The sequence below is a fragment of the Salvelinus fontinalis genome, chromosome 30, assembly GCF_029448725.1.
Source record: "Salvelinus fontinalis isolate EN_2023a chromosome 30, ASM2944872v1, whole genome shotgun sequence".
In the NCBI taxonomy this organism is placed as follows: Eukaryota; Metazoa; Chordata; class Actinopteri; order Salmoniformes; family Salmonidae; genus Salvelinus; species Salvelinus fontinalis.
This window is the reverse complement of record NC_074694.1, coordinates 29460574-29486042: the sequence shown is the minus strand read 5'-3', so window position 1 is coordinate 29486042 and position 25469 is coordinate 29460574. Positions and strand designations below refer to the sequence as shown.

The window sequence follows — 25469 nt, the reverse complement described above, 5'->3', positions numbered from 1 at the left end:
TTTAAATTATATTATATTTATTCCAAAGTCAAGAGACATTTACATATAGCTACTTCCATGCATTCATATACACAAGTATGCAAACAATGCAACAAGTGCCCTCTATTACAAAAGTGTTAGGCAAAACCAACACAAAGTAAACATTTGTTGATGAAATGTTTATTTCATGAATCAAACATTAATTAATGTGCTTGCTGAAGGCACGACCCCTCTAGACTTCTTAAAATGTAATATGCATTCTTATGATTGGATTTCTTCCTCCCGCTCTAGAGCTTAAATGATTTAAGTTATGAACTCATAACCAACTTTAAAAACATACAACCAGTCCAAACTTAGATTGCTTGAGAATTTGTATTCATTTTAGAGCATTTATACTTTTTGAACTACATTTTTACATTTTCTCCAATGCATTTAATGGCAATAAAAGGGCCATTACCTTTGAGTTAATGGCCCTTTTAGTTAAAAGTCAAAACGCATCTCCTCTTGAACCGTTTAAGAGTCTATTCTCATTGACGAGTATTAAGGAGAATTGAGGGATTCTCGAGAGACATAATCGTAATGTAAACTTGCACTTCTCACGTCTCGAACGCTACCTCCGGAGGTCGCGCACGACACTCGGCCGACCGTTGCCCTCTAAGCAGAAGCAGGGCAGTGTAAGCAGAATTGGCTCGTTGAGCCCAACATTTATACAGTAAAAATACTAATAGCAGAGCAATGTTTTTGAAATAGCTGAAATGTATAGACATTTTCATTATATTTGAGAGTTGTTTTGTGTTCACCTGAACTTGCAGTAACAGCCTGTTTCATTTCTAAAATTGTCACCGTATTTTTAAAAGGCCTCTGCACACTTTCCAGCCGAAACAGTTTGGTAGAGTTCGTGCACATATGACGACATTTTGTGACGTTTCTGACTCGGGCACACATTTCCTTCTGGAGGCAAGCCGAAGTTTGGAGCTGAACGAAGTCTACTGTAGGTCAACAGTAGGGATTCTTCCATAACGTCTGTCATTCAACGAGAGATGACTCGTTTTCATAAAATAATACTGCACCAAACATCCTAGTTAGATGTAAAATTGCAGGTCTAAGATCTCCTAGGCAAAAGCATCAAAATTAATGACATTTCTTGAGTTATCTTAGATTAATTCTGACTATTTTGAAGAAGTGTATACTTGCTACTTCATCTCAAAATGGACAAACCGTACTATTGGCGCTTTTTCCCCCTCTTTTTCAAGCGAATGTATTGTAAGGGAGTATGTGAGCACACTCGTTCAGTTTGGCTAGCCGAGTTTGGCTAAGGGCCAGCCGACCAGAAGCACGCCTTAAGAAAGGGATGCTGTACAGTGTCGGGATGCTTAGCTATCAACTCCAACCAGACTTTGAAATAAACTTAGCGTGCTTGCATTCTGATTTTTTAAACTATAACAATTTCACATTACCATATATTAACATGGGTTTGAATGAGACCCATGGAATAAGTTACAATACCAAATTTAAAACATTTAGGCTATCCCAAATTCAATTAATTTGTATAAACTATCATGAAACTTCATGAATTCAATGCCAACCATAAGAACACAATGGTAGACACTTCCAATGCTAATTATCTGTAACAATTTCAGCTTACAAATATTAACACAACTAGCTTTAACACAATGACTCTAAGTCTATGGGTATCTACTAGCATGCTAGCATAGACTTTGTCATTGTGCTAATCCAGTAAGAAGAACTTCCTTCTTACTGGACACAAAGACTTAAAAATGGCATACACAAGTGCATCTGACTCTGGGGAAGTAGATGAAGGGCCTCATTGAAAAAAATAAAAATATCCCTTTACGCTAGCAAGCACAATTTTTGGGGGGAAATTTACTTTTCTAGTTTGAAATGGCTTATTTTCAGTTAGGTAAATTGCCTCAAATGCAACCATATTCATCAGTCCAAAAGGAAATGGGGACAGGAATAGAAAAGGGGAAAAAAATGTACAAGACCAGGACCAGACATAATTCCCTCTGAAGCACCAAGAAAGATAGCTAGGCCGGAGGACGGCTGCATAAAAGGTCATATACAGATCAAACAATTACACAGCATTTTGGAAATCACACAGTAAATGTGTCTGTAAACTTTAAACCATTAGGGAGGAAAATCCATCACAACATTATCCTGGGTGCCAGCTTGTTTCTGCTTTAGCCGATTCCTTTGGCCTTGCAGAGTGCCAGCCCGTCTCCTACTCCTCTTCCTCCATCATGCCCCAGGCCTCCTCTGCTTTCATATAGTACTGGTTGGCCAGTCGGCCCTTCATCGCCTCCATGGCTGCGTCTGCTGCCTCTGTGAACAGATCACCTGCACAGGAGAGAGAGAGAAAGTGAGTCTTTGGTTAGTTACTGTAATTACAACAAAGGTTATCACACTGAAGGCTCAAGTTAGGACTGTTGGCTAATAGTTCTAGGTTCTAAGCTCAGGTGTGGTTCTCTCTGCTGTTTCTTACCTGCTCTCTGTGGGTCTGGGTCCAGGCTGTGGCCCCCCTCCTGGTACATCTCAGCCTCTCTGGCCAGCAGCTGGTAGCAAGGCTCGTCCTGCATGCCGTCAAACTCGCCCCCCTCATCATAGTCTGTCATGTTCAGGGCACAGTTGTACCATCTCATCGCCTCCTTCCAGTCCTGGGACCTGAGAACCACAGAGAAGGCTTATAATAGTTTTTATAATATCCATTTCACAGTCCTGATCAATTCTAATCTTTCTCAGATCTCTAGGTAGATATCACCATGTAGGCTAATCAATAAATATGGTGCCATTTTAGTCACAGCCCATCACAAGTTGATACTGTATCTGATATGTTCCACCAGTCTCTGACCTGTCTGGTGAGAGGTTGATGCCGGTGTCGAAGGCCCTGGCCACCAGGACCATGCAGGATCTGTGTCCTGCCTCAGCAGCCTGCAGCAGGAACTTAAAGCCCTTCATACGGCTCCCTGAGTTGTCCTGATGACAAGACAGCAACATATAGCATGTAATAAAAGAGAAATTCAAAAGACACCTCTCTAATACACATTATGTTACTGCCTTATTCGAAAATGGATTTAAAAAAAATTGAAATCCTCAAATCTACACACACAATAATGACAAAGTCATTTACAACTTGATTTGAGTCCACCTGTGGTAATTTCAATTGATTGTATATGTTTTGGAAAGGCACATGTCTATATAAGGTCCCACAGTTGACAGTGCATGTCAGAGCAAAAACCAAGCCATGAGCTCGTAAAGGATTGTCTATAGTGCTCTGAGACAGGATTGTGTCGAGGCACAGATCTGGGGAAGGGTACTAAAACATTTCTGAAGCATTGAAGGTCCATGAACAGTGGCCTACATCATTGTTAAATGGAATAAGTTTGGACCCACCAAGACTCTTCCTAGAGCTGGCTGCGCGGCCAAACTGAGTATTCGGGGAAGAAGGGCCTTGGTCACACTGACAGAGCTTCAGAGTTCTTCTGTGGAGATGTGAGAACCTTCCAGAAGGACAACCATCTCTGCAACACTCCACCAACTAGGCCTTTATGGTAGTGTGGCCTGATGGAAGCCACTCCTCAGTAAAAAGGCACATGAAGGCCCGCTTGGAGTTTGCCAAAAGGCACCTAAAGGACAGACCATGAATAACAAGATTCTCTGGTCTGATGAAACCAATATTGAATGCCAAGTGTCACATCTGGAGGAAACCAGGCACCGCTCATCACCTGGCATATACCAGGGGATGTTTTTCAGCAGCAGGAACTGGGAGACTAGTCAGGATGGAGGAAAAGATGAACGGAACAAAGTACAGAGAGATCCTTAATGAAAACCTACTCCAGAGCGCTCAGGACCTCAGACTGAGGATGAAGGTTCACCTTCCAACAGGACAAGACCCTAAGCACACAGCCAAGACAATACAGGAGTGACTTTGAGACAAGTCTCTGCATGTCCTTGAGTGGACCAGCCAGAGCCCGGACTTGAACCCAATCGAACATCTCTGGAGAGACCTGAAAACAGCTGTGCAGCGACGCACCCCATCCAAACTGACAGAGCTTGAGAGGATCTGCAGAGAACGGGAGAAACTCCCCAAATACAGGTGTGCCAAGCTTGTAGCGTCACACCCAAGAATACTCGAGGCTGTAATCGTTGCCAAAAGTGCTTCAACAAAGTACTGAGTAAAAGGTCTGAATACTTACGTAAATGTGATATTTCAGTTTTTTACTTTTTTATAAATTTGTTATGGGGTATTGTGTGCAATTTGATGAGGGGAAAAAGCAATCTAATACATTTTAGAATAAGGCTGTAATGTATTTTTTAAGTCAAGGGGTCTGAATATTTTCCGAATGCACTGTAAAAAAACTAACATCTTATGCTTCACGGAGTCGTGGCTGAACGACGTCAACATCAACCTACAGCTGGCTGGTTATACAATGTACCGGCAGGATAGAACAGTGGCACCTGATAAGACAAGGGGCGGCGGTCTATGTATTTTTGTAAACAACAGCTCGTGCACGATATCTAAGTCTCAAGCCATTGCTCGCCTGAGGTAGAGTTTCTCATGATAAGCTGTAGACCACACTACCTAACGAGAGAGTTTATCTTTATTCTTTGTAGCTGTTTACATACTGCCACAGTCAGAGGCTGGCACTAAGACAGCATTGAATGAGCTGTATTCCCCCATAAGCAAACAAGAAAACGCTCACCCAGAGGCGGCGCTCATAGTAGCCGGGGACTTTAATGCAGGGAAACTTAAATTAATTTTTCCACATTTCTATCAGCATGTTAAATGTACAACCAGAGGAAAAAGAACTCTGGACCACCTATACTCACACACAGAGATGCATACAAAGCTCTCCCTCGCACTCCATTTGGCAAATCTGACCATAATTCTATCCTCCTGATTCCTGCTTACAAGCAAAAATTAAAGCAGGAAGCACCGGTGACTATATCAATAAAAAAGTGGTCAGATGAAGCAGATACTAAGCTACAGGACTGTTTTGCTAGCACAGACTGGAATATGTTCCAGGATTCCTCCGATGGCATTGAGGAGTATTAGTCATTGGCTTCATCAATAAGTGCATTGATGACGTCGTCCCCACAGTGACCGTACGCACATACCCCAACCAGAAGCTATGGATTACAGGCAGCATCCGCACTGAGCTAAAGGCTAGAGCTGCCGCTTTCAAGGAGTGGGACTCGAACCCGGAAGCTTATAAGAAATCCTGCTATGCCCTGCGACGAACCATCAAACAGGCAAAGCATCAATACAGGACTAAGATCGAATCGTACTACACCGGCTCTGACGCTCATCGGATGTGGCAGGGCTTGCAAACTATTAGACTACAAAGGGAAGCACAGCCAAGAGCTGCTCAGAAACACAAGACGAGCTAAACTACTTCTAGCTCGCTTAGATGCAAATAACACTGAAACATGCACGAGAGCACCAGCTGTTCCGGAAGACTGTGATCACGCTCTCCGCAGCCAATGTAAGTAAGACCTTAAACTTCTTATGGCTGGGGGCAGTATTGAGTAGCTTGGATGAATAAGGTGCCCAGAGTAAACTGCCTGCTACTCAGTCCCAGAAGCTAAGATACGCATATTATTAGTAGATTTGGATAGAAAACACTGAAGTTTCTAAAACTGTTTGAATGATGTCTGAGTATAACAGAACTCATATGGCAGGCAAAAACCAGAGAAAAAATCCAACCAGGAAGTAGGAAATCTAAGGTTTGTAGGTTTGCCTATCCAATATACAGTAGGGCAAAAAAGTATTTAATCAGCCACCAATTGTGCAAGTTCTCCCACTTAAAAAGATGAGGCCTGTAATTTTCATCATAGGTACACTTCAACTATGACAGACAAAATGAGAAAAAAAATCCAGAAAATCACATTGTAGGATTTTTAATGAATTTATTTGCAAATTATGGTGGAAAATAAGTATTTGGTCACCTACAAACAAGCAAGATTTCTGTCTTTCACAGACCTGTAACTTCTTCTTTAAGAGGCTCCTCTGTCCTCCACTCGTTACCTGTATTAATGGCACCTGTTTGAACTTGTTATCAGTATAAAAGAAACCTGTCCACAACCTCAAACAGTCACACTCCAAACTCCACTATTGGCAAGACCAAAGAGCTGTCAAAGGCCACCAGAAACAAAATTGTAGACCTGCACCAGGCTGGGAAGACTGAATCTGCAATAGGTAAGCAGCTTGGTTTGAAGAAATCAACTGTGGGAGCAATTATTAGGAAATGGAAGACATACAAGACCACTGATAATCTCCCTCGATCTGGGGCTCCACGCAAGATCTCACCCCGTGGGGTCAAAATTATCACAAGAACGGTGAGCAAAAATCCCAGAACCACACGGGGGGACCTAGTGAATGACCTGCAGAGAGCTGGGACCAAAGTAACAAAGCCTACCATCAGTAACACACTACGCCGCCAGGGACTCAAATCCTGCAGTGCCAGACGTGTCCCCCTGCTTAAGCCAGTACATGTCCAGGCCCGTCTGAAGTTTGCTAGAGAGCATTTGGATGATCCAGAAGAAGATTGGGAGAATGTCATATGGTCAGATGAAACCAAAATAGAACTTTTTGGTAAAAACTCAACTCGTCGTGTTTGGAGGACAAAGAATGCTGAGTTGCATCCAAAGAACACCGAGGGAGTTGAAAGTCCGTGTTGCCCAGCAACAGCCCCAAAACATCACTGCTCTAGAGGAGATCTGCATGGAGGAATGGGCCAAAATACCAGCAACAGTGTGTGAAAACCTTTTGAAGACTTCCAGAAAACGTTTGACCTCTGTCATTGCCAACAAAGGGTATATAACAAAGTATTGAGATAAGTATTTGGTCAATAACAAAAGTTTATTTTCCACCATAATTTGCAAATAAATTAATTAAAAATCCTACAATGTGATTTTCTGGATTTTTTTCTCATTTTGTCTGTCATAGTTGAAGTGATGAAAATTACATGCCTCTCATCTTTTTAAGTGGGAGAACTTGCACAATTGGTGGCTGACTAAATACTTTTTTGCCCCACTGTACAGTGTCTATGGGATCATATTGCACTTCCTAATGCTTCCACTAGATGTCAACAGTCTTTAGAACCTTGTTTGATGCTTCTACTGTGAAGGATGAGGGAATGGGAGCTGTTTGAGTCAGGGCTCTGGCAGAGTGCCACGAGCTCACTCAGGTGCGCCCCCGTGAGAGGTAGCTGCGTTCCATCGCAGTTCTACAGACAAAGGAATTCTCCGGTTGAAACATTATTGAAGATTTATGTTAAACATCCTAAAGATTGATTCTATACTTCGTTTGACATGTTTCTACGAACTGTAATGGAATTTTTGACTTTGTCTGGCCTGCGCGTCATCAATTTGGATTTTGGAACTAAACGTGCGAACAAAACAAACATTTATTGTGGAACTGGGAGTCCTGGGAGTGCATTCTGATGAAGATCATCAAAGTGAATATTTATAATGCTATTTCTGACTTCTGTTGACTCCACAACATAGCGGATATTTGTATGGCTTGTTTTGGTCTCTGAGCGCTGTACTCAGATTATAGCATGGTGTGCTTTTTCCATAAAGTCTTTTTGAAATCTGACACAGAGGTTGCATTAAGTAGAAGTTTATCTAAAGTTTCTTTTATAATACTATTATCTTATATCAATGTTTATTATGAGTATTTCTGTAAATTGATGTGACTCTGCAAAATCACCGGATGTTTTGGAGACAAAACATTACTGAACATAACGCGCCAATGTAAACTAAGATTTTTGGATATAAATATGAACTTCATCAAACAAAACATACATGTATTGTGTAACATGAAGTCCTATGAGTGTCATCTGATGAAGATCATTAAAGGTTAGTGATTCATTTGATCTCTATTTCTGCTTTTTGTGAATCCTCTCTTCGGCTGGAAAAAATGGCTGTGTTTTTCTGTGACTAAGTATTGACCTAACATAATCGTTTAGTGTGCTTTCGTCGTAAAGCCTTTTTGAAATCGGACACTGTGGTGGGATTAACAACAAGTTTATCTTTAAAATGGTGTAAAATACTGGTATGTTTGAGGAATTTTAATTATGAGATTTATGTTGTTTGAATTTGGCGCCCTGCACTTTCACTGGCTGTTGTCAAGTCAATCCCGTTAACGGGATCTCAGCCGTAAGAAGTTAAACAGGTCCACATTCACAAGGCCGCAGGGCCAGACAGATTACCAAGACGTGTACTGCGAGCATGCGCTGACCAACTGGAAAGTGTCTTCACTGACATTTTCAACCTATCCCTGTTCGAGTCTGTAATACCAACATGTTTTAAGCAGACCACCATAGTCCATGTGCCCAAGAACACTAAGGTAACCTGCCTAAATGACTACTAACCCGTAGCACTCACGTCTGTAGCCATGAAGTGCTTTGAAAGGCTGGTCATGGCTCACATCAACACCATCATCCCAGAAACCCTAGACCCACTCCAATTTGCATACCGCCCCAACAGATCCGCAGATGATGCAATCTCCATTGCACTCCACACTGCCCTTTCCCACCTAGACAAAAGGAACACCTATGTGAGAATGCTATTCATTGACTACAGCGCAGCGTTCAACACCATAGTGCCCTCAAAGCTCATCAATAAGCTAAGGACTATGGGACTAAACACCTCCCTCTGCAACTGGATCCTGGACTTCCTGATGGGCCGCCCCCAGGTGGTAAGGGTAGGTAACAACACATCCGCTACGCTGATCCTCAACACAGGAGCCCCTCAGGGGTGCGTGCTCAGTCCCCTCCTGTACTCCCTGTTTACTCATGACTGCACGGCGAGGCACGACTCCAACACCATCATTCAATTTGCAGATGACACAACAGTGGTATGCCTGATGAACGACAACAACGAGACAGCCTATAGGGAGGAGGTCAGATACCTGGCCGTGTGTTGCCAGGACAACAACCTCTCCCTCAAAGTAATCAAGACAAAAGAGATGATTGTGGACTAGAGGAAAAAGAGGACTGAGCACTCCCCCATTCTCATCGACGGGGCTACAGTGCAGCAGGTTGAGAGCGGCAAGTTCCTTGGTGTCCACATCACCAGCAAACTAGAATGGTCCAAAAACACCAAGACAGTCGTGAAGAGGGCACGACAAAGCCAATTCCCCCTCAGGATACTGAAAAGATTTGGTATGGGTCCTCAGAGTTTCTACTGCCTCACCAACGAGAGCATCCTGACTGGTTGCATCACTGCCTGGTATGGCAACTGCTCGGCCTCCGACCGCAAGGCACTACAGAGGGTAGTGCGAACGGCCCAGTACATCACCGGGGACAAGCTTCCTGCCATCCAGCGCCTCTCTACCAGGCAGTGTCAGCGGAAGGCCCTAAAAATAGTCAAAGACTCCAGCCACCCTAGTCATAGACTGTTCCCTCTGCTACCGCACGGCAAGCGGTACCCGGAGCGCCAAGTCTAGGTCCAAGAGGCTTCTAAACAGCTTCTACCCCCAAGCCATTAGACTCCTGAACATCTAGTCAAATGGCTACCCAGACTATTTTCAGAACCCCCTCCCCTTTCACAACACTGCTACTCTCTGTTGTCATCTATGCATAGTCACTTTAATAACTCTACCTACATGTACATACTACCTCAAATAACCGGTGCCCCCGCACATTGTATCAGTACCCCCCTGTATATAGTCTCGCTATTGTTATTTCACTGCTGCTCTTTAATTACTTGTTACTTTTCTGTTATTCTTATCGTAATTTTTTAAAACTGCATTGTTGGTTAGGGGCTCGTAAGTAAGCATTTCACTGTAATACCTGTTGTATTCGACGCATGTGACTAATACAATTTGATTAAATACCTCGAGCACCATCTCTGACAATATATGGTGTGGCAGCTGTAGGTAACACTGTCCCAGGGCAACGATAGCCTCTAGTTCCCCACACATGGCAGCTCTCTCCAGGTGGTACATGGCTGAGTCCTGGTCCCACTGCTCCTCCTTGTCACAGAACCGACCAGCCTCGTGGTAATGCACCATCGCCAGGTGCACCTGGGGGAGAGGCCAGAGGAGATATAGTGTGTGTTTTTAGTGTGTGTGTGTGTGTGTGTGTGCGCACGTCACTCACCTTCCCCAGGATGGACTTGCCAATCTTCCTCTCCAGGATCAGCGAGTCAAGTCTCTCCATCTCCACAGCAACACAGGATGGCCGGTGGACGTGAGAACGAGACGAGTGGTAGACACTCCATTTATCATCTGTCAGCTGGGACACAGAAACACAGAGCTTAGGAAAGGACAACGAAGCACTGTATCTATAGTATTGCTTGTTCAAAGTAACAACAACTCAAGCACTAATGCAAATCATATTTCACACTCTAGGCATGCACTAAGAGACAGAACATGATTCTGGTGAACAGGCAGTTAGACTGATTGATTGGTTAGGTGATTTGATACGTATTGGGGCAGGTAGACATGGACAGGCCAAACAAGGAATTAGACTAAAACACAGGGCTGCTGGTGATTTCTCTGTTGTGTTTCAACAAGTTTGCATTCCCTTTCTTGGGTGTACTCAAACTTTTGCCAATACTAAGCATGTATCGTTAGAAAACAAGCAAGTGTCAAATCAACAGCTGCTCAACACTAGAGGGAGAGGCCTGTGTTAGAGGCCTTCATGCAGAGGGCAGGGAATCACCGGTTGGCTGTTGGGGGTGTTTACAGCAGGAGAGTTTAAGTTTGGGGAAGATCTGCTGGGAACCTTTCTCTAGTAAGGAGATAGACAGCAGCAAGAACTCAAGTTAGCTCATGGATGAAGGCATAGATTAGATAGCAGGAACACTACACTAGTGAGCAAGGGGATAGTGGGTGACAGAGGGATGAGTACAGGATTATTTGATTATGGCGACGGTGGCTTTGTTGATTATTATGATTATGGTGGTGATGAAGATTAGACATCGTTATTTTGTTTACCCGTCTCACACTGTCCTCGTCCGACTCAGAGTAGTATCTGTTGTAGCGGTGGGGGCGGGCCTACATGGTGACATCATACAGTATAAAACCTACTGCTAAAAGGCCATAAACAGAGCTAAAGAGAGGGCCAAGTTCACACTAACATCACTATACAAAGGGTAATAGTTGAACAGCTTTTAATGCTGGTGAGTTAAGAAAGAATCCATGTCATGGTGAGCAAACATGAACAATAACTTTGGTGTCAGCTACAGATAACCAATAGAAGACAAAAAAGGAGGAGTACAAAGTGTTACAGCATTTGACTGTTTCCATAAAGCATTTATGATGGCCAGGCTCACTAAGACCAAGTGTTGGTGTGGAGAAGATGTACCCCATCTGCATGGTCAGTTGGGTCCCCTTCACTCCTCCTCTCACTCGGACAACCACTGTCTCCTCCATTCTCTGAGTCCTACAGGAAAAAAAAACAAAAAAAAACAGCCCTCAGTACATGCCAACCAACCATAACTAATGTCATTCTTGTGATCAGAATCATTTCCACAAAGCCTTGACTGACCTTGTGTTCTGGGCTGTGGCTGCGGTTCTGTTTCTCCCGTTCATCCATCTCATTTATGAAAGACCAACCTGAGGGTGAGAAACGAGACGTTAGATTAAAATGTTTAATGGCTGATAATTCTTATTTAAAAAAAAAAATCAAGTTGAAGTAGTTCAACCATATCTCAAACAGGGGACTCAAGCCTATGGTACCAAATAAAACTGTTTTGAAGTTAGTTTAATGGGGATTTAGGCATGCTATTTGGAACATAATGCTAATGCTGGGCTGAAAATAAGAAAACAAACCCATATGGTGGGTCATTGACTTTATAGGCCCACAGATTACCTTCTAGATCTTCAAAGAATTTGATACGTTTGTAATTTGGGTGAACTATAACCTCGTAAAACTGTTCTTACCCAGAGGAGACCTGCCCATGGAGCCCATAGAGAAGTGCTGTCCTAGTGGAGAGCCGGGGAAGGCGAGGGGCGAGCAGGGGATGGAGTCACTTACGTCACTCATAGAGTCGTCCCCAGACGAGGTCTCCGACAGGTGGGAGAGAAGTGGGGGCACACGGCCCCCTGATATAGTACGAAAACGAGCGAAACCACACTGTTCCTCACTACCCCTCAGTACCGTCTGGGCCGACTTCTGATTGGAGTAGAGGGTTGAAAATATTGTTAAAAGATGACTAAAATGACCATTCTAAATTGTTGCATTAAAGCTGAAAACAGGTCTTAGCCTGTGGTGAGGTAGTATTCTGTCTGATGTACTGATAATCATTTCTGTGGTAATATGACGACTGTGGGTATACCTAGGAGATGTGATGCTGTGTCAGCCACACGCCCTTCAATATAATTATACAGTGCATTTGGAAAGTATTCAGACCCCTTGAGTTTTTCCACATTTTGTCACGTTACAGGTTTGTTCTAAAAATGTATTTAATCGTTTTTGAATACATTTATTCAATGACAGAGCAAAAACTTTTTTTTAGAAATGTTTGCAAATTTATCAAAAATAGAAAACTGAAGCTATTTTCAGGTCTCTCCAGAGATGTTCGATTGGGTTCAAGTCCGGGCTCTGGCTGGGTCACTCAAGGACATTGAGACTTTTTTTTTTACGTTCATCTTTCCCTCGATCCTGACTAGTCCCCCAGTCCCTGCAGCTGAAAAACATCCCCACAACATGATGCTGCCACCACCACACCACCACGCCAAACATCTTCCATTTAAGAATAATGGAGGCCACGGTGTTCTTGGGGACCTTCAATGTGCATAAATGTTTTGGACCCTTCCCCAGATCTGTGCCTAGGCACAATCCTGTCTCGGAGCTCTACGGACAATTCCTTCGATCTCATGGCTTGGTTTTTGCTCTGACATGCACTGTCAACTGTGGAACCTTATATAGACAGGTGTGTGCCTTTCCAAATCATGTCCAATCAATTTACCACAGTTGCACTCCAATCAAGTTGTAGAAACATCAAGGATGATCAATGGAAACAGGATGCACCTGAGCTCCATTTCGAATCTCATAGCAAAGGGTCTGTATACTTATGTAAATAAGGTTATTAATAAGGTTAAGGCTATTGTGTGTCGATGAGGAAAACTATTTATTTCATACATTTTAGAATAACAGAACAAAATGTTGAAAAAGGGAAGGGGCCTGAATACTTTTCAAATGCACTGTATTTCTATGGTCTCACCAGCAGTGTGTTGGTGCAGTCTAGCTGGCTTTTCTCTGCAGTGGAGAGGTCAAAGGGTGTGAGCCCCATACTCTTACATATCTTATTACACAGGTGGGAGTGGAAGAACAGTGCCATGCCCCGCACACCTGTAACACACACACACACACGTATGTTGTAATCTATTTGAAAGTCTTTCGCTAGGTGGGTCACAACTCAAAATGTCAGTCTACCTCATTGTGTTGCTAACACTGACTGTGTGAGAGAAAGCCGTACCCAGGTTTCCGTCTCCGAAGTCCGTCCCCCTCTCTGAGTGGATCTGAGGGTCCGTGTAGAGGTCTCCCACCCCCTGGATGTCTACCACAATCAGCTGGTGGGCCGAACGTTCAAACGAGAAGTGACTGAATGCCTGCAGGCAGAAAGAAAAATACTAGGGTTACTGGCAGACGACAAAAAGATGGCGGCTTACAGATATTTTGGAAAGGTTGCAGGTTCACACACACAGAACAAAGGGGGGGAAAAGCATAGATATGGTAAAGAGGTCAATGCAACACAGACCATGAGGGATAGAAGGACGCTGGATTGGCGCACATTCAACAAATCTGATCTAACAAAGTGGATATTCGCCATGACTGATGTATTGTAGAAGGCCCACAATGTGGTTACTAAAGTCCCATTTGGATCTATTTGGCCGTTTTCGCTGCATAACATTAGAAGTTGTTCCTTTTCAGGTTTAGAAGAAGTGACTGCTAAATGCTAACTCCCGTTCGTATAAGCTGGTAGCATAGCTAATATACAGAAATTGGTGTTGGTAGTCAGTCTTTTTTAACAGGAATGCAGTTGATTGGTGATGATAAACATGTATTGGGGTTGACATCCATCCAAGCTAGGAGTGTGCCGACATGGCCATACTCGTATCCATAAATTGACAGTTGATAGTTGGATCGAATGATACTCGTGATCGAAAAAAACTAAATGTTTTAATATGCCTCAGTAGAAAATACTCACGTCCATGCACGTTTATAGACCAAACAAGCTGCAGATTAAACTCAGTGGAGGGATGTGCATATCTGACCTGTGTCTGTCCTCAACGTCTTTACCATTTGATTTATGGGCTCCCGAGTGGCGCAGCGGTCTAAGGCACTGCATCTCAGTGCTAGAGGCGTCACTACAGACCCTGCTTCGATCCTGGGCTGTATCACAACCGGCCGTGACTGGGAGTCCCATAGGATGGCGCACAATTGGTCCAGTGTCGTCCGGGTTTGGCCGGGGTAGGCCATCATTGAAAATAAGAATTTGTTCTTAACCGACTTGCCTAGTTCAATAAAGGTCAAATATCATAGGAGGAGGCAGCAGCAGTCTGAATGATCAGACCAAAACAGAGAAGTGAAAGTGATCGGGTGAAATTATGAAGCGAGTGAACAGAGAAATACAGCTTCACTCTATCCAATCAGAGCATCAGGATTAATTTACAGCCCCCCCCCCTCTCTTTACAAACAGGCAAACTAGCCTGTTGAGTTATTTAGACCATGTAGAGCCTCACTTGACTGACTAGAAAGAGTTAGATGCGTGCTGGCACCCAAAAATTGGCACGGATAATAAACAATGTAAACATAATTGAGTTCTATTGACGTCTTTACCGCATCTATTATATTGAAAAATCTAGCAATTGATAACAGAAAGATGAAGATGCATCTTCGGGTTCTGCAGCTCAGGAGTAATCCATAAAGTTTGACAATACATTTACAGTAGTAACACCCAGTGTACCTGTGGAGTGAGCCTGATGTTGTCATCCTTGACGAAGCCAGAGTTGGAGTTGTATTTGATGTACTTCCCCTCTATGTAGTGTTCCAGGTGGTACAGAGGTTTACCTGGACGCTCCATCATCTCAATCACACACATCTGCATGATGTCCACCTGGGGAGGGGGGGGTTAGTTTCATTTAGGATTGTGGATTTTCCACAATTTCCTATCAATCAATCAATCCATCAAATGACTCATTGGTTAATTAAATGTTCCATCCATACCTGTTTGGGTGGCCTGTGGCGGTTGTACTCTTCTCCCCAGAGTTTGGCCTCCATCTGCAGCCTGACATCCTCAAAGTACACATCCCTGTCCACAGGCTCCATGTAGCGCTTCGTCACATAGTTACACGCACACTTCCAGTTACTACTGTGGGAGAAGTTAGAGAGCTTCTTCCTGCAGAAGAAGGAAAGGAAATATGGAAAAAAAGGCATCGAAAGACAAGAACGGCACTGCACTAAAACGAAAGGAACATTTAAAAAAATAAACCCTGAAGAATGTTAGTTGTGTATCAGACTGACAACAAACTAAGATGGTATTACCCAACTAAATCATACAATATTCCTAAGGTTTTGAAATTGTGGATCTCTTGGACATTGTGTATTTTTGATGATAAACCATAAACATGTTTTTTGTGGTTAGAAACAGTGTTTGGGCTTGTTAGTGAATAAGGGCTTATTTCCTCTATGTGTTGTTTGTGAAAGGGATGTTCTTCTGTGGAAGGCATGGACTGCCAGTGGTGTGATCTAGACATGACGGATGCCTCATTGCCTCCCCTACACTGTTCCCACAGAAAGAGATCAAATCATAAAAAGGTCACAAAATTAATAATATTCCCGCTGCCTAAAGCTGCAAATGTCAGGCTAGACCAGAGTTACGTACTATATACACAGAGTTCAGCAAACTCGGTTTGAGATAGAGAACTCTACCGGGTGCCATGGCAAGTTTAATGGTGATCACATTCCATAAAAAATGTGAACTAGAATGTTGTAGTTATGGAATGTTTGGTTCCATCTTGATATCTATGTGTTGCTCTAAGCTGGACTAAATGGGTCTGAGAGCGATATTTCTGGAATGTGAATTGGGGACCTGTGAATCTTGTGCCGTCTTTTCATTTTATTTAGACTACATGAAGAGGACTGTGCACATGGCTCTGAAACTATCAGGAACAAAAGGCCAACCGCCTCAGAAATAGGAAATCAGACTGTATGGCAAATATGACTAATTATTCTGAACGATAATCAAATTATTTCCAAATCAAATTGTATTTGTCACCTTTGCCGAATACGTTAATACACCTTAACGTGAAATGCTTACTTACAAGCCCTTAACCAACAATGCAGTTCAAGAAATAGAATTAAGAAAATATATTTACTAAATAAAGTAAAAAATATAAGAAACATTAATAACAATAACGAGGCTATATACAGGGAGGTACCAGTATCGAGTCAATGTGCGGGGGGTACAGGTTAGATAATGAGTGAAACTTACGTTCTGAAGCATTCCCTCATGGCCCCGCGTCCAAAAGGCTGTGAGAAACAACAATTACAAATCAATCATTTGAGAAAAACAATCAATTCACCAAGCTTTTGTAAACTTTCACATTCAAGTAAACAGTGTCACTACACTGAACAAAAATATGAAAAACACAACATGCAACAATTTCTAAGAGTTACAGTTCATATAAGGAAATCAGTCAATTAAAATAAATGTATTAGGCCCTAATCTATTGGTTTCACATGACTGGAAATACATATTTGAATCAGTTGGTCACAGATACCTTAAAATAAAAAAAATAAACTAAGAGTGTGGATCAGAAAACCAGTCAGTATCTGGTGTGACCACCCTTTTTCCTCATGTAGTGCGACATCTCATTTGCATAGAGTTGATCAGGCTGTTGATTGTGGCCTGTGGAATGCTGTCCGACTCCTCTTCAATGGCTGTGTGAAGTTGCTGTATATTGGCCGGAACTTGAAAACGCTGTCATACATATTGATACAGAGCATCCCAAACATGCTCAATGGGTGACATGTCTAGTGAGTATACAGGCCATGAAAGAACTGGGACCTTTTCAGCTTCATGGAATTGTTTACAGATCCTTGTGACATGGGGCTGTGCATTATCATGCTGAAACATGAGGTGATGGCGGCGGACGAATGGCACGACAATGGGCCTCAGGATCTCATCACGGCATCTCGGAGCATTCAAATTAACATTGATAAAGTGTAATTGTGTTTGTTGTCCATAGCTTATGCTGGACCATACCATAACCACACCGCCACCATGGGGCACTGTTCACAACATTTCTGACAGTTTGTGGAGAAATTCTTTGGTTGTGCGAACCCACAGTTTCATCAGCTGTACAGGTTGCTGGTCTCATACGATCCCGCAGGTGAAGAAGCTGGATGTGGAGGTCCTGGGATAGCGTGGTTACACGTGGTCTGTTGTTGTGAGGCCGGTTGGACGTACTGCTAAATTCTCTAAAACAACGAGGCAGCTTATGATAGAAAAATGAACAATCAATTCTCTGGCAACAGCTCTGGTGGACATTCCTGCAGTCAGCATGCCAATTGCATGCTCCCTCAACTTGAGACATCTGTGCATTGTGTTACGTGACAAAACTGCACATTTTAGAGTGACCTTTTATTGTCCCAGCACAAAGTTCCCCATATGAAATGATCATGCTGTTTAATCATCTTCTTGATAATCCTTCCACTTGACAGGTGTGGCATATCTTGGCAAAGGAGAAATGCTCACTAAAAGGGATGTAAACACATTTGTGCACAAAATTTGAGACTAATAAACTTTGTGTGTGTATGGAACATTTCTGGGATCTTTTATTTCAGCTCATGACACCAAAACTTTACATGTTGCATTTCTATTTTTGTTCAGTGTATATTCCACATACATATGTTCTGATCAATAATTCAATTATAGATTACTGATGATTTAGGAGCGGAGGCATACCTGGCCAGAAACCTTGATGTGCACTGTGTCTTGAGACCACGCCGCCGTGATAGCATTGTACCTGAGGAAAGATAAAGCAAATAACATTCAAACATTATTATTCCATTCTATATGGGCCAGAATTCTGGACTTGTGTAACCAATATGGTGATATATGACTAGGAAGTGTAACTTCGACCACAATGATCTATGTACACTGAAGGGGTCAGGATTAGGACAGAAAATAGAAACAGAGTACATGGATTTGTTCTGACCAGGACCTGAGCTGCTTATCCTCAGGTCTGTGGTAATAGCCTGTTATTATTGTCAACCAATTGTGTGTGTTTACCAACAACAAACTCAACAAATATGCCTGTTTGTACTCTGTTCTGTCGGAATACCATTATCACCAATGTGATATTGACGTTACATGTCACAATAAACTAGGGGAACATTTCAAACACGCCCACTGATATCGAAAGCTTGGTTTGACTGAGACTGGGTCAGCCATACACAGATAAGAAGATACACAGCATACCCAGAGGCTAAGGCTAATATTTACACAGTCGGTCCTGCCCTTCCGTGCGTATTTCTCGGGCCTAGAACTCTGTGTACCATGGTTGACATATTAGGCGCATGGGAAAGGAAGATAGCTATTGGCATCGTGCCATGAGACCAGAGGCTTAGGAAGAGTAAGGTTACAACCGGGTTAAAAATCAACCCAGACACACCTCTCCCCTAACCTGGCTCCGTCTAGGCAGGGTTTTGTCATACAGTAAGAGGTGATTAGTACTACAAACAAACACGTTAGAGAATGCAGAAGTCTAACCCCTATTATCTAAGCGCGGGGGGGGGGGGGGGGGGGGGGGGCATCCCTCTAGTTGTTCTCGCCTGAAGAATTTGGGCGAGTTCCATGTAATCACAATGCCTGTAGAAATGTTCAACGTCTCAGGAACAACGATATAGCATTATTCTTAGTTGTGCAACGTTACTGGAAAGATTGACCCGGAATGCACCTTTTGGCTTCAAACAAAGTGTTTTGGTGTGGGCAGGCAGCCCTGATATCTGCCACGAGGGAACTTTGCGCACTGGCCAAGAAAACTTGGAAGGGCCATTGGAAATGGAGTGATATCATGTACTGTACCTTCAGAAAGGGCAGGGGTGGGGGATGGTGTGTATGTCAACAACTCCAGTACAGGGTAGGGATCAAGCCCACTGATACACAAACACAGGAATATGTACCTGTATCGTATGCATGGCTCTGTCTTGACTTCCTCCAGGTGAAACTCAGCCCATGGGTCAGGCATGGCCCTGGCCTTCTCTATGGCTCTTTTCCACACCGCCTGGGACAATGGGAAATATGGCATATATTTTAGGTAACTATCACACTCACTGTGTAATACTGCTTATGTTAAGGGAAGCTGCAGACACTGGGGATATATACATGAAACAGACAGATACATTGTCTACACACAAACCCAGATAGAAGGATTAAAGCTGGACTCCTTAATGGTGAAACTGCCACGACAGTTTGCAATATTACAAAAACAAAGAAGTTACTGCAAACAACGAACAGTTTTTCCCCTCCAACATCATTTCACGCGCAATAGAACAGCAGAATATGAGCTGCCATTTTTATTTACCACATTGCGTAACGCTTCTCACATCCGGTTCATCAACAAAATAAATACCATAACACTGGTGGGGCACCCTACTGCAGGTTTCCATCTTTAAGTGTCCTGACAGGTGGATTGCTAATCTTTCTGGTTCTGTGGAAGTGTTGAGGAACATGCAAATCACTCTTTTGAATTGATAGAGGAAAACAAAATACAGGGAGAGATATGACAAACAGACACACACATCAACAGAGGATCATGAGGAGGTTGCTTCAGGAACTTTTATCATAAGAAAAGCGTAATCAATCATGATTATATGATACAGGGCCAAAAGTATTTTCTGACCACATATGACCTACTAGAAAATTAAGAAGTCTCACACTAGCTGTCCTATCTGGCAGTCACCCATGAGCCATACATTGCACAATAACCAGCTAATAAACACAGCCAGCACATGGGCCAGGGGTTTTCCCAATCAAAAACTCTGGACTGTTGTACTCCACTTTCTCAGAACTAACAGTGGTTCAAGTGGCATTAGCTATTAACCTGTTGGTAACCTGAACCTCCCCTACAGTAGCACCCTCCTACTCACAAACATGTGGCATTTTAGGCTGGTGTATATTTAGCCTGAACTATTCACATTGATATATGAAGGTCATGTTTTAACAGGCTGAGGGCCACTGCTGGTTGGTGAGAAACATACACCAGATATTGCACGTCAGTCCCTGGTCACTTGACGTTTGTGTGTCCCTTCACACGTCCCAATTGGTAGTATATACTGTGTCTCTGGTGCAGTTGTACCCTTGTGATTATAGACACTATCCCCTCACAAAACTGGACCACATAAGATATAGTAGTGGTATGGTAGTGGTAAACTATGGTACTGTATAAACAGCCTGCCTGGTTGTTGCTTTTCTACTGCACTGGAGCTGAAAATTACATTTAGGATAAGAGAAACAATACTGTTTGTTCCAACCATTATCATAATGTGCTTACTTGCTGCTTATTACATTTACATAACTCTTCATAAGATTCCTGAGGACTGCTGCATGGGTTAGGGGAGATTAAAAATGACAGTTAGGTGGGTTAAGGATCTAGATTTTTGTTTAATAACTAAAGGAAAAAACACATTTCTTGGGTAGGGAAACGATCATGCAAGTACAATGGAGAAAAAAAAAAAGAGGAAGGAATAAATTATTTAAAGAGTAAATTAATGTTAGGAAGGTGAGGAGGGAGGAGGCAGTCACTGATGCAAAAGGAGGGGTAAATGAAACAACATGATGATTAACGTACCCGTGCATTGTCAGAAAACGCCCCAAACCTGACAGACTGTTGTTGTGGAGTTTCATTCTATGTGGAGTAGAGAAATTAACTGATTTATATCAGCAAATTAACCATACACGAGCAGGAGAGAAAAATACTTATTGAGTTAAGTTGACTATGTTGTTGAACATTCCATGAAAACAGAATTCTTGGTCTTATTGACAGTAGAATGTGTTTTGGAACTTGGTTCCAACCTTGCGACTCATACATTCTACATCTCAAACAGAGTCTTCCCAACTCTGTATGTATATCTATAACTCTGATGAGGAAGGGCTATTAATTCCTTCACATCAAGCCCACTCTACAGGCTGGCCTACTGGATCAGAAGGCCAAGGGTCGCACTGTGAGAGGGATGTTTACATATGACATCATCATGCGAAGGGAGAGACGCTCTTTGGGTACTTACTGTTCTGAGAGAGAGAAAGAGCACACAGATGAGAGGCAGCTGAGCTGCTGCTGTCAGCCACAGCAGATGCACACACAGACAGACACACACATGCAGAGATGGATATAAGGAGAAAGCCCTCTCTCTAAGGCAGAGTGGTTCTGACCACATCTCTAGCAGTGAGAGCAGGGGCACCACTTTGCATACTGACAATAGAGCAACAGTACAAAGCAACAAGTCAGCTCTTGTCCTGTCAGCTTTTGCCCAGCACACCATTCAGAATGTACTGAACCGTGTGAATATTGCACCTACACTACTGCTGCTCACCTTGTAAGAGAAGGAGTTTTTGGGGGAGTTAGACGGCTGTTTGCTGTGGACGAGATTCTTTAAATAGCCACAGATGTCTTCGGCCTGGCTGACAGGGTCGTCTGTGATTGGACAGATGTAGTAGTCGTCCTCGTCGCTATCGTAAGCGTTGCTAAGAGATGGGGCCCGTTGATCAGGGGTCCTCTGTTGCAGTGGGTTACGCTGGGCACTGCCCACCTCGTCCATACTGAACATCAGTTCATCCTCCATGTTGACTGGTAGGGTTCTGTGTGATGAGTACTGGGATGGGTTAACACAAGAAAAAAATACACACACACAAAGATGTGAATATTAATGTACACACAGAGACAAACCGACAGATGGCTGCTTTTGAGTCAATGACAATCTAGCTAAGTGTGTTTAACTGTGTTCAATCAATCACAAATACAACAATGAAATTGTCCCATGTGGAAGATAGTATTACTTCGCATACAGGAACAATTTTGAAAATAACAATATTACAACTATTTTATACCTAAATTATATTTATTACTACAGGCATTACCATTTTAAAAAATGCAGCAGAACTGTAGGACTGCTCGGTCAGGGTTCACTCAATCACACCTGTCAATTCCATGTCTATCTACGGACTGCAGTTCCTACAAGGTACACCTCCACACGAAACGTTCATTAGCATTTTACTACATGCCACGCCCACATTTCAATCATTTTGGATAATGGTATAATTAGGGGTACAGCAACATCTTCCATCCTTATATTGAGGTATGTTTTCCCCAAAATATCCCGAGCCGCTTCAGAATAAAAGAACGGTACCACCATAATACATAACTCTAAATACACACCAACCACCTCTGTAGCCAAAATGTCAATATTTACAGGCCTACTTATTTTATGCAACACAGGCACTCCTGACATTCTTAGCAAGCAAGTGCCAGCTAGGCATTTTAACTTGACTACTGGAGACAATTGACTTCAGGAAAAGAGAAGCTATCAGCTGATAGCGAATGATGAGGTCTATCGGCTGCCTCTTAAAAAAAAATCAAATTGCCCTCTTCTCTGTCCATAAGTGAAAGACAAACATGACAGATACATCTGAAATGTAGGCAAATAGCCACTTAAGCAATAAGGCCTGAGGGGGTGTGGTATATGGCCAACATACCACGGCTAAGGGCTGTTCTTATGCACGACCCAACGCTACAGCCCTTAGCCGTGGAAAATTGGCCATATACCACAAACCCCTGAGGTGCCTTATTGCTATTATAAACTGGTTACCAACTAGTTAGAGCAGTAAAAATAAATGTTTTGTCATAACGTGTGGTATATGGCTGTCAGCCAATCAGCATTCAGGGCTCGAACCCCCCAGTTAATACTGCTGACATGGGGCGGGGAATATTCATTGGTTCAAGAGTTTACGAAATTAGCTAATTTGATTTGCAATTCGATACATTTAAAATTAAAACATTGAAAATAAACACAAAAAAATTACTCAAAAGTTATTCATAAATTTAAATAAAAAAACCATGAGCTGCGATGGCACTTATTTATAGGAGGTCAAAGGGGCCGATGCTCGGGCACAGGCCCGGCAGCTGTACATTCCAACCTGAAAGGTTAAAATGTATTTACTGCCTGCCTGAATCTCAGATCGGAACAGTTCTGGCTAACCCTTGTATCAAGGTGCCTGCCGAATTGAGGTGTTTCCCACTGGGCAGCTGTTTCACGGTGCCAGTGTTGTGCCGAAAATCTCCCCTCTGCCAGAATTTTCCCCCCATTCGCGTTCTTCATTGCTGCGACTTGCTTACTAGTTGGGATTTCTGCTCTTCACTCCGTTGTCAGTTTAGCCTACATTTCACTGATCTTAAAAGCCTTTTTTATTTAGGTCCTTCAAGGCAGCTGTCAATGATCACGTTAGGCTGCGTTTCATTTTTTTTTTAAATGGAGGTTTGATCGCAGGGGAGGCACTAGCAATGTCTGCAGTTTTCGGTTTAGCTATGTTTCAAGTGCATTAGTTTATAAATAAATCTGCCAAAATTCATAATCTCTCCCATGTCTTACTCGACTAGTAGTTGTTCTGAAATGTTTATCACTTGCCTACATTTTACTCCCTCTGTGTTTAATATAACACACATACATTCATTATTAATTTAGGTTGCCTATCCTGACGTGAAGTTCGTTCTACAGAAAGTATTTGACTAGTTACAAAATTGGGTGGGGTGTCGGTCGGTAAGGCCATTTTCTTGCCTGCCGAAAATAATAAATGTATGTATGCGTGTCATATTAAACAGGGAGTAAAATGTAGGCAAGCAATAAAAAGTTAAGAACAACTACTAGTCGAATAAGACATGGGAGAGATGACGAATTTTGGCAGAGATGTAATTATAGACTAATACACTTGAAACAAATAGCCAAACCGAAAACTGCACATTACCTCCCCTGCGATCAAACCGCCAGAAAAAAATATAATGAAATGCTGCCTAACGTGATCATTGACAGCTGCCTTGCCTTGAAGGGACACTAATAAAAAATACTTTCTGCTACTAAGATCAGTGAAATGTAGGCTAAACTGACAACGGAGGGAAGAACAAAGATCTCAAATTGCAAGCAAGTCGAAGCGTGGAAGAATTTAGTGTGTGCGCGTTCACGCGAAGGGGGGGGGGGGTTTGGCAGGTGGATATTTTCGGCACAACGCCGGCAGTAGTTAACTTGGCCAAATATTTTCTTCCAAGTTTAAATAAAAATAGCATAGCAGCCTGCACGGAAAGTCCGATTTTCACAACAGCACTGCTTTCCCGTAGTTCTGATAACGTTATGGCGTGAGAAGTTAAGTTAGCTTCCTAGTGTAGCCAAACCAACTCTCGCGTGGCACGTATTGGTGTGCAGGCGATCGTCACGACACAAATCCCCCACACGACACACCCCCAGTCTGCTGTACGCTGATACTAGACCCTTCTCACCAATTCACCTGTTAACAATATTATTGTAAAGACATTTGCTGCAGTGCAGTTACGTAACACGTGTGTGCAAAGACAGACAGTACTGCTATTGCTTACCTAATCTGAACAACGGTGGACAGAGACTACTTGATGAAAATATGCATGCCCTGAAAATCCTCCACCAATTTCCTCTTCGTCTCCTGCGTTTTGTCTGTCTGGTGGTATTTGCAGTTTCCAGGTATTTCTGCTAGCTTGACAGCTGTTAAACCAGGTGCATGCCAAATCAGAGGATCACTGCTGGACTGTGGTGGATTCTGGCCCTCGGATCCAGGGCGAGTCGCGCTTCTCTGTTTTGTCTGTTCCCTGGGCCACGTTCAGTTGTCGAACGTTGCAGAAATAAATATATAGAAGAACAAGACCAAGCAATCATGTTGCATCTATTCATGACATCTCTATCTGAACATTCCAAAACGTTTTTTTTTGTTGAACGCACCCTTGGTCCACCCGTCCGCCACCGCGACTTGTACTCCCTGCACGTATCCTTGCAGTCTAGGACAGCCACAAAGTATTTCTGGCTACACCCCTTCTTGTGCAGCTGGCAGTGAGCCAATATAAACTGCAAGTACTGTACACAAATACACAAGGTTATTTACTGAGATAAAATGTGTTTTATATTTGATATTCGGTGGATATTTGGTTTTCTCTCGTCAAAAGCTATTGACCCAAGCATATGACGGAAGATGGTACAGTATATTCTGAACAATGGAGAACGATCCACACCTTAGTAATAAATAAATCTTCAATAGCTCTTACACAAAGCGTGCCATGACTATGTTAATGATATATCCTGAATCGGGAGGGTTGACAAAAATCCACAACTTTTTGGGGGTGAAATGTGTGTTTTTTTTCTTTTTCCGGCTTTTAATCTTTTTGATTTTATAGTTCGACAGAGTGGGCGTGTCATAGATTTTATAGTTCGCTAGGG

General features: G+C 42.8%; 1 protein-coding gene across 7 annotated transcripts; it reads right to left on the bottom strand.

Annotated features, from left to right (window-relative positions):
- LOC129828990 (eukaryotic elongation factor 2 kinase-like) lies at positions 1 to 25046 on the bottom strand. Of its 7 annotated transcripts, none has more exons than XM_055890362.1 (19): positions 24602 to 25046; positions 21555 to 21833; positions 20813 to 20869; positions 19146 to 19246; positions 17926 to 17986; positions 16450 to 16487; positions 15183 to 15354; positions 14923 to 15072; positions 13432 to 13564; positions 13177 to 13304; positions 11894 to 12125; positions 11499 to 11566; positions 11316 to 11393; positions 10671 to 10739; positions 10107 to 10241; positions 9842 to 10030; positions 2849 to 2973; positions 2483 to 2661; positions 1 to 2337 (listed from the first exon to the last, which is right to left on the bottom strand). In XM_055890362.1, exons 2-19 carry the CDS (start codon positions 21801 to 21803, stop codon positions 2222 to 2224), a joined length of 2280 nt encoding a protein of 759 aa, XP_055746337.1. In that variant the 5' UTR covers positions 21804 to 21833; positions 24602 to 25046; the 3' UTR covers positions 1 to 2221. The 7 variants fall into 7 exon arrangements, with proteins under 7 accessions (XP_055746337.1, XP_055746338.1, XP_055746335.1 ...); XM_055890363.1 differs by having other exon boundaries at positions 24651 to 25046; XM_055890360.1 differs by lacking the exon at positions 24602 to 25046 and adding an exon at positions 22099 to 23040.
- Positions 25047 to 25469: the final 423 nt, after the last annotated feature.

Bases quoted from the DNA above. Each gene is read 5' to 3' on its own strand.
- LOC129828990 (XM_055890360.1), bottom strand. The intron at 12,126-13,176 runs GTGAGACCATAG...TACTCCAATCAG, and splicing joins ACTGCACCAACACACTGCTG to AAGTCGGCCCAGACGGTACT. The intron at 10,740-11,315 runs GTACATCTTCTC...TCTCCTTACTAG, and splicing joins CAACTGACCATGCAGATGGG to AGAAAGGTTCCCAGCAGATC.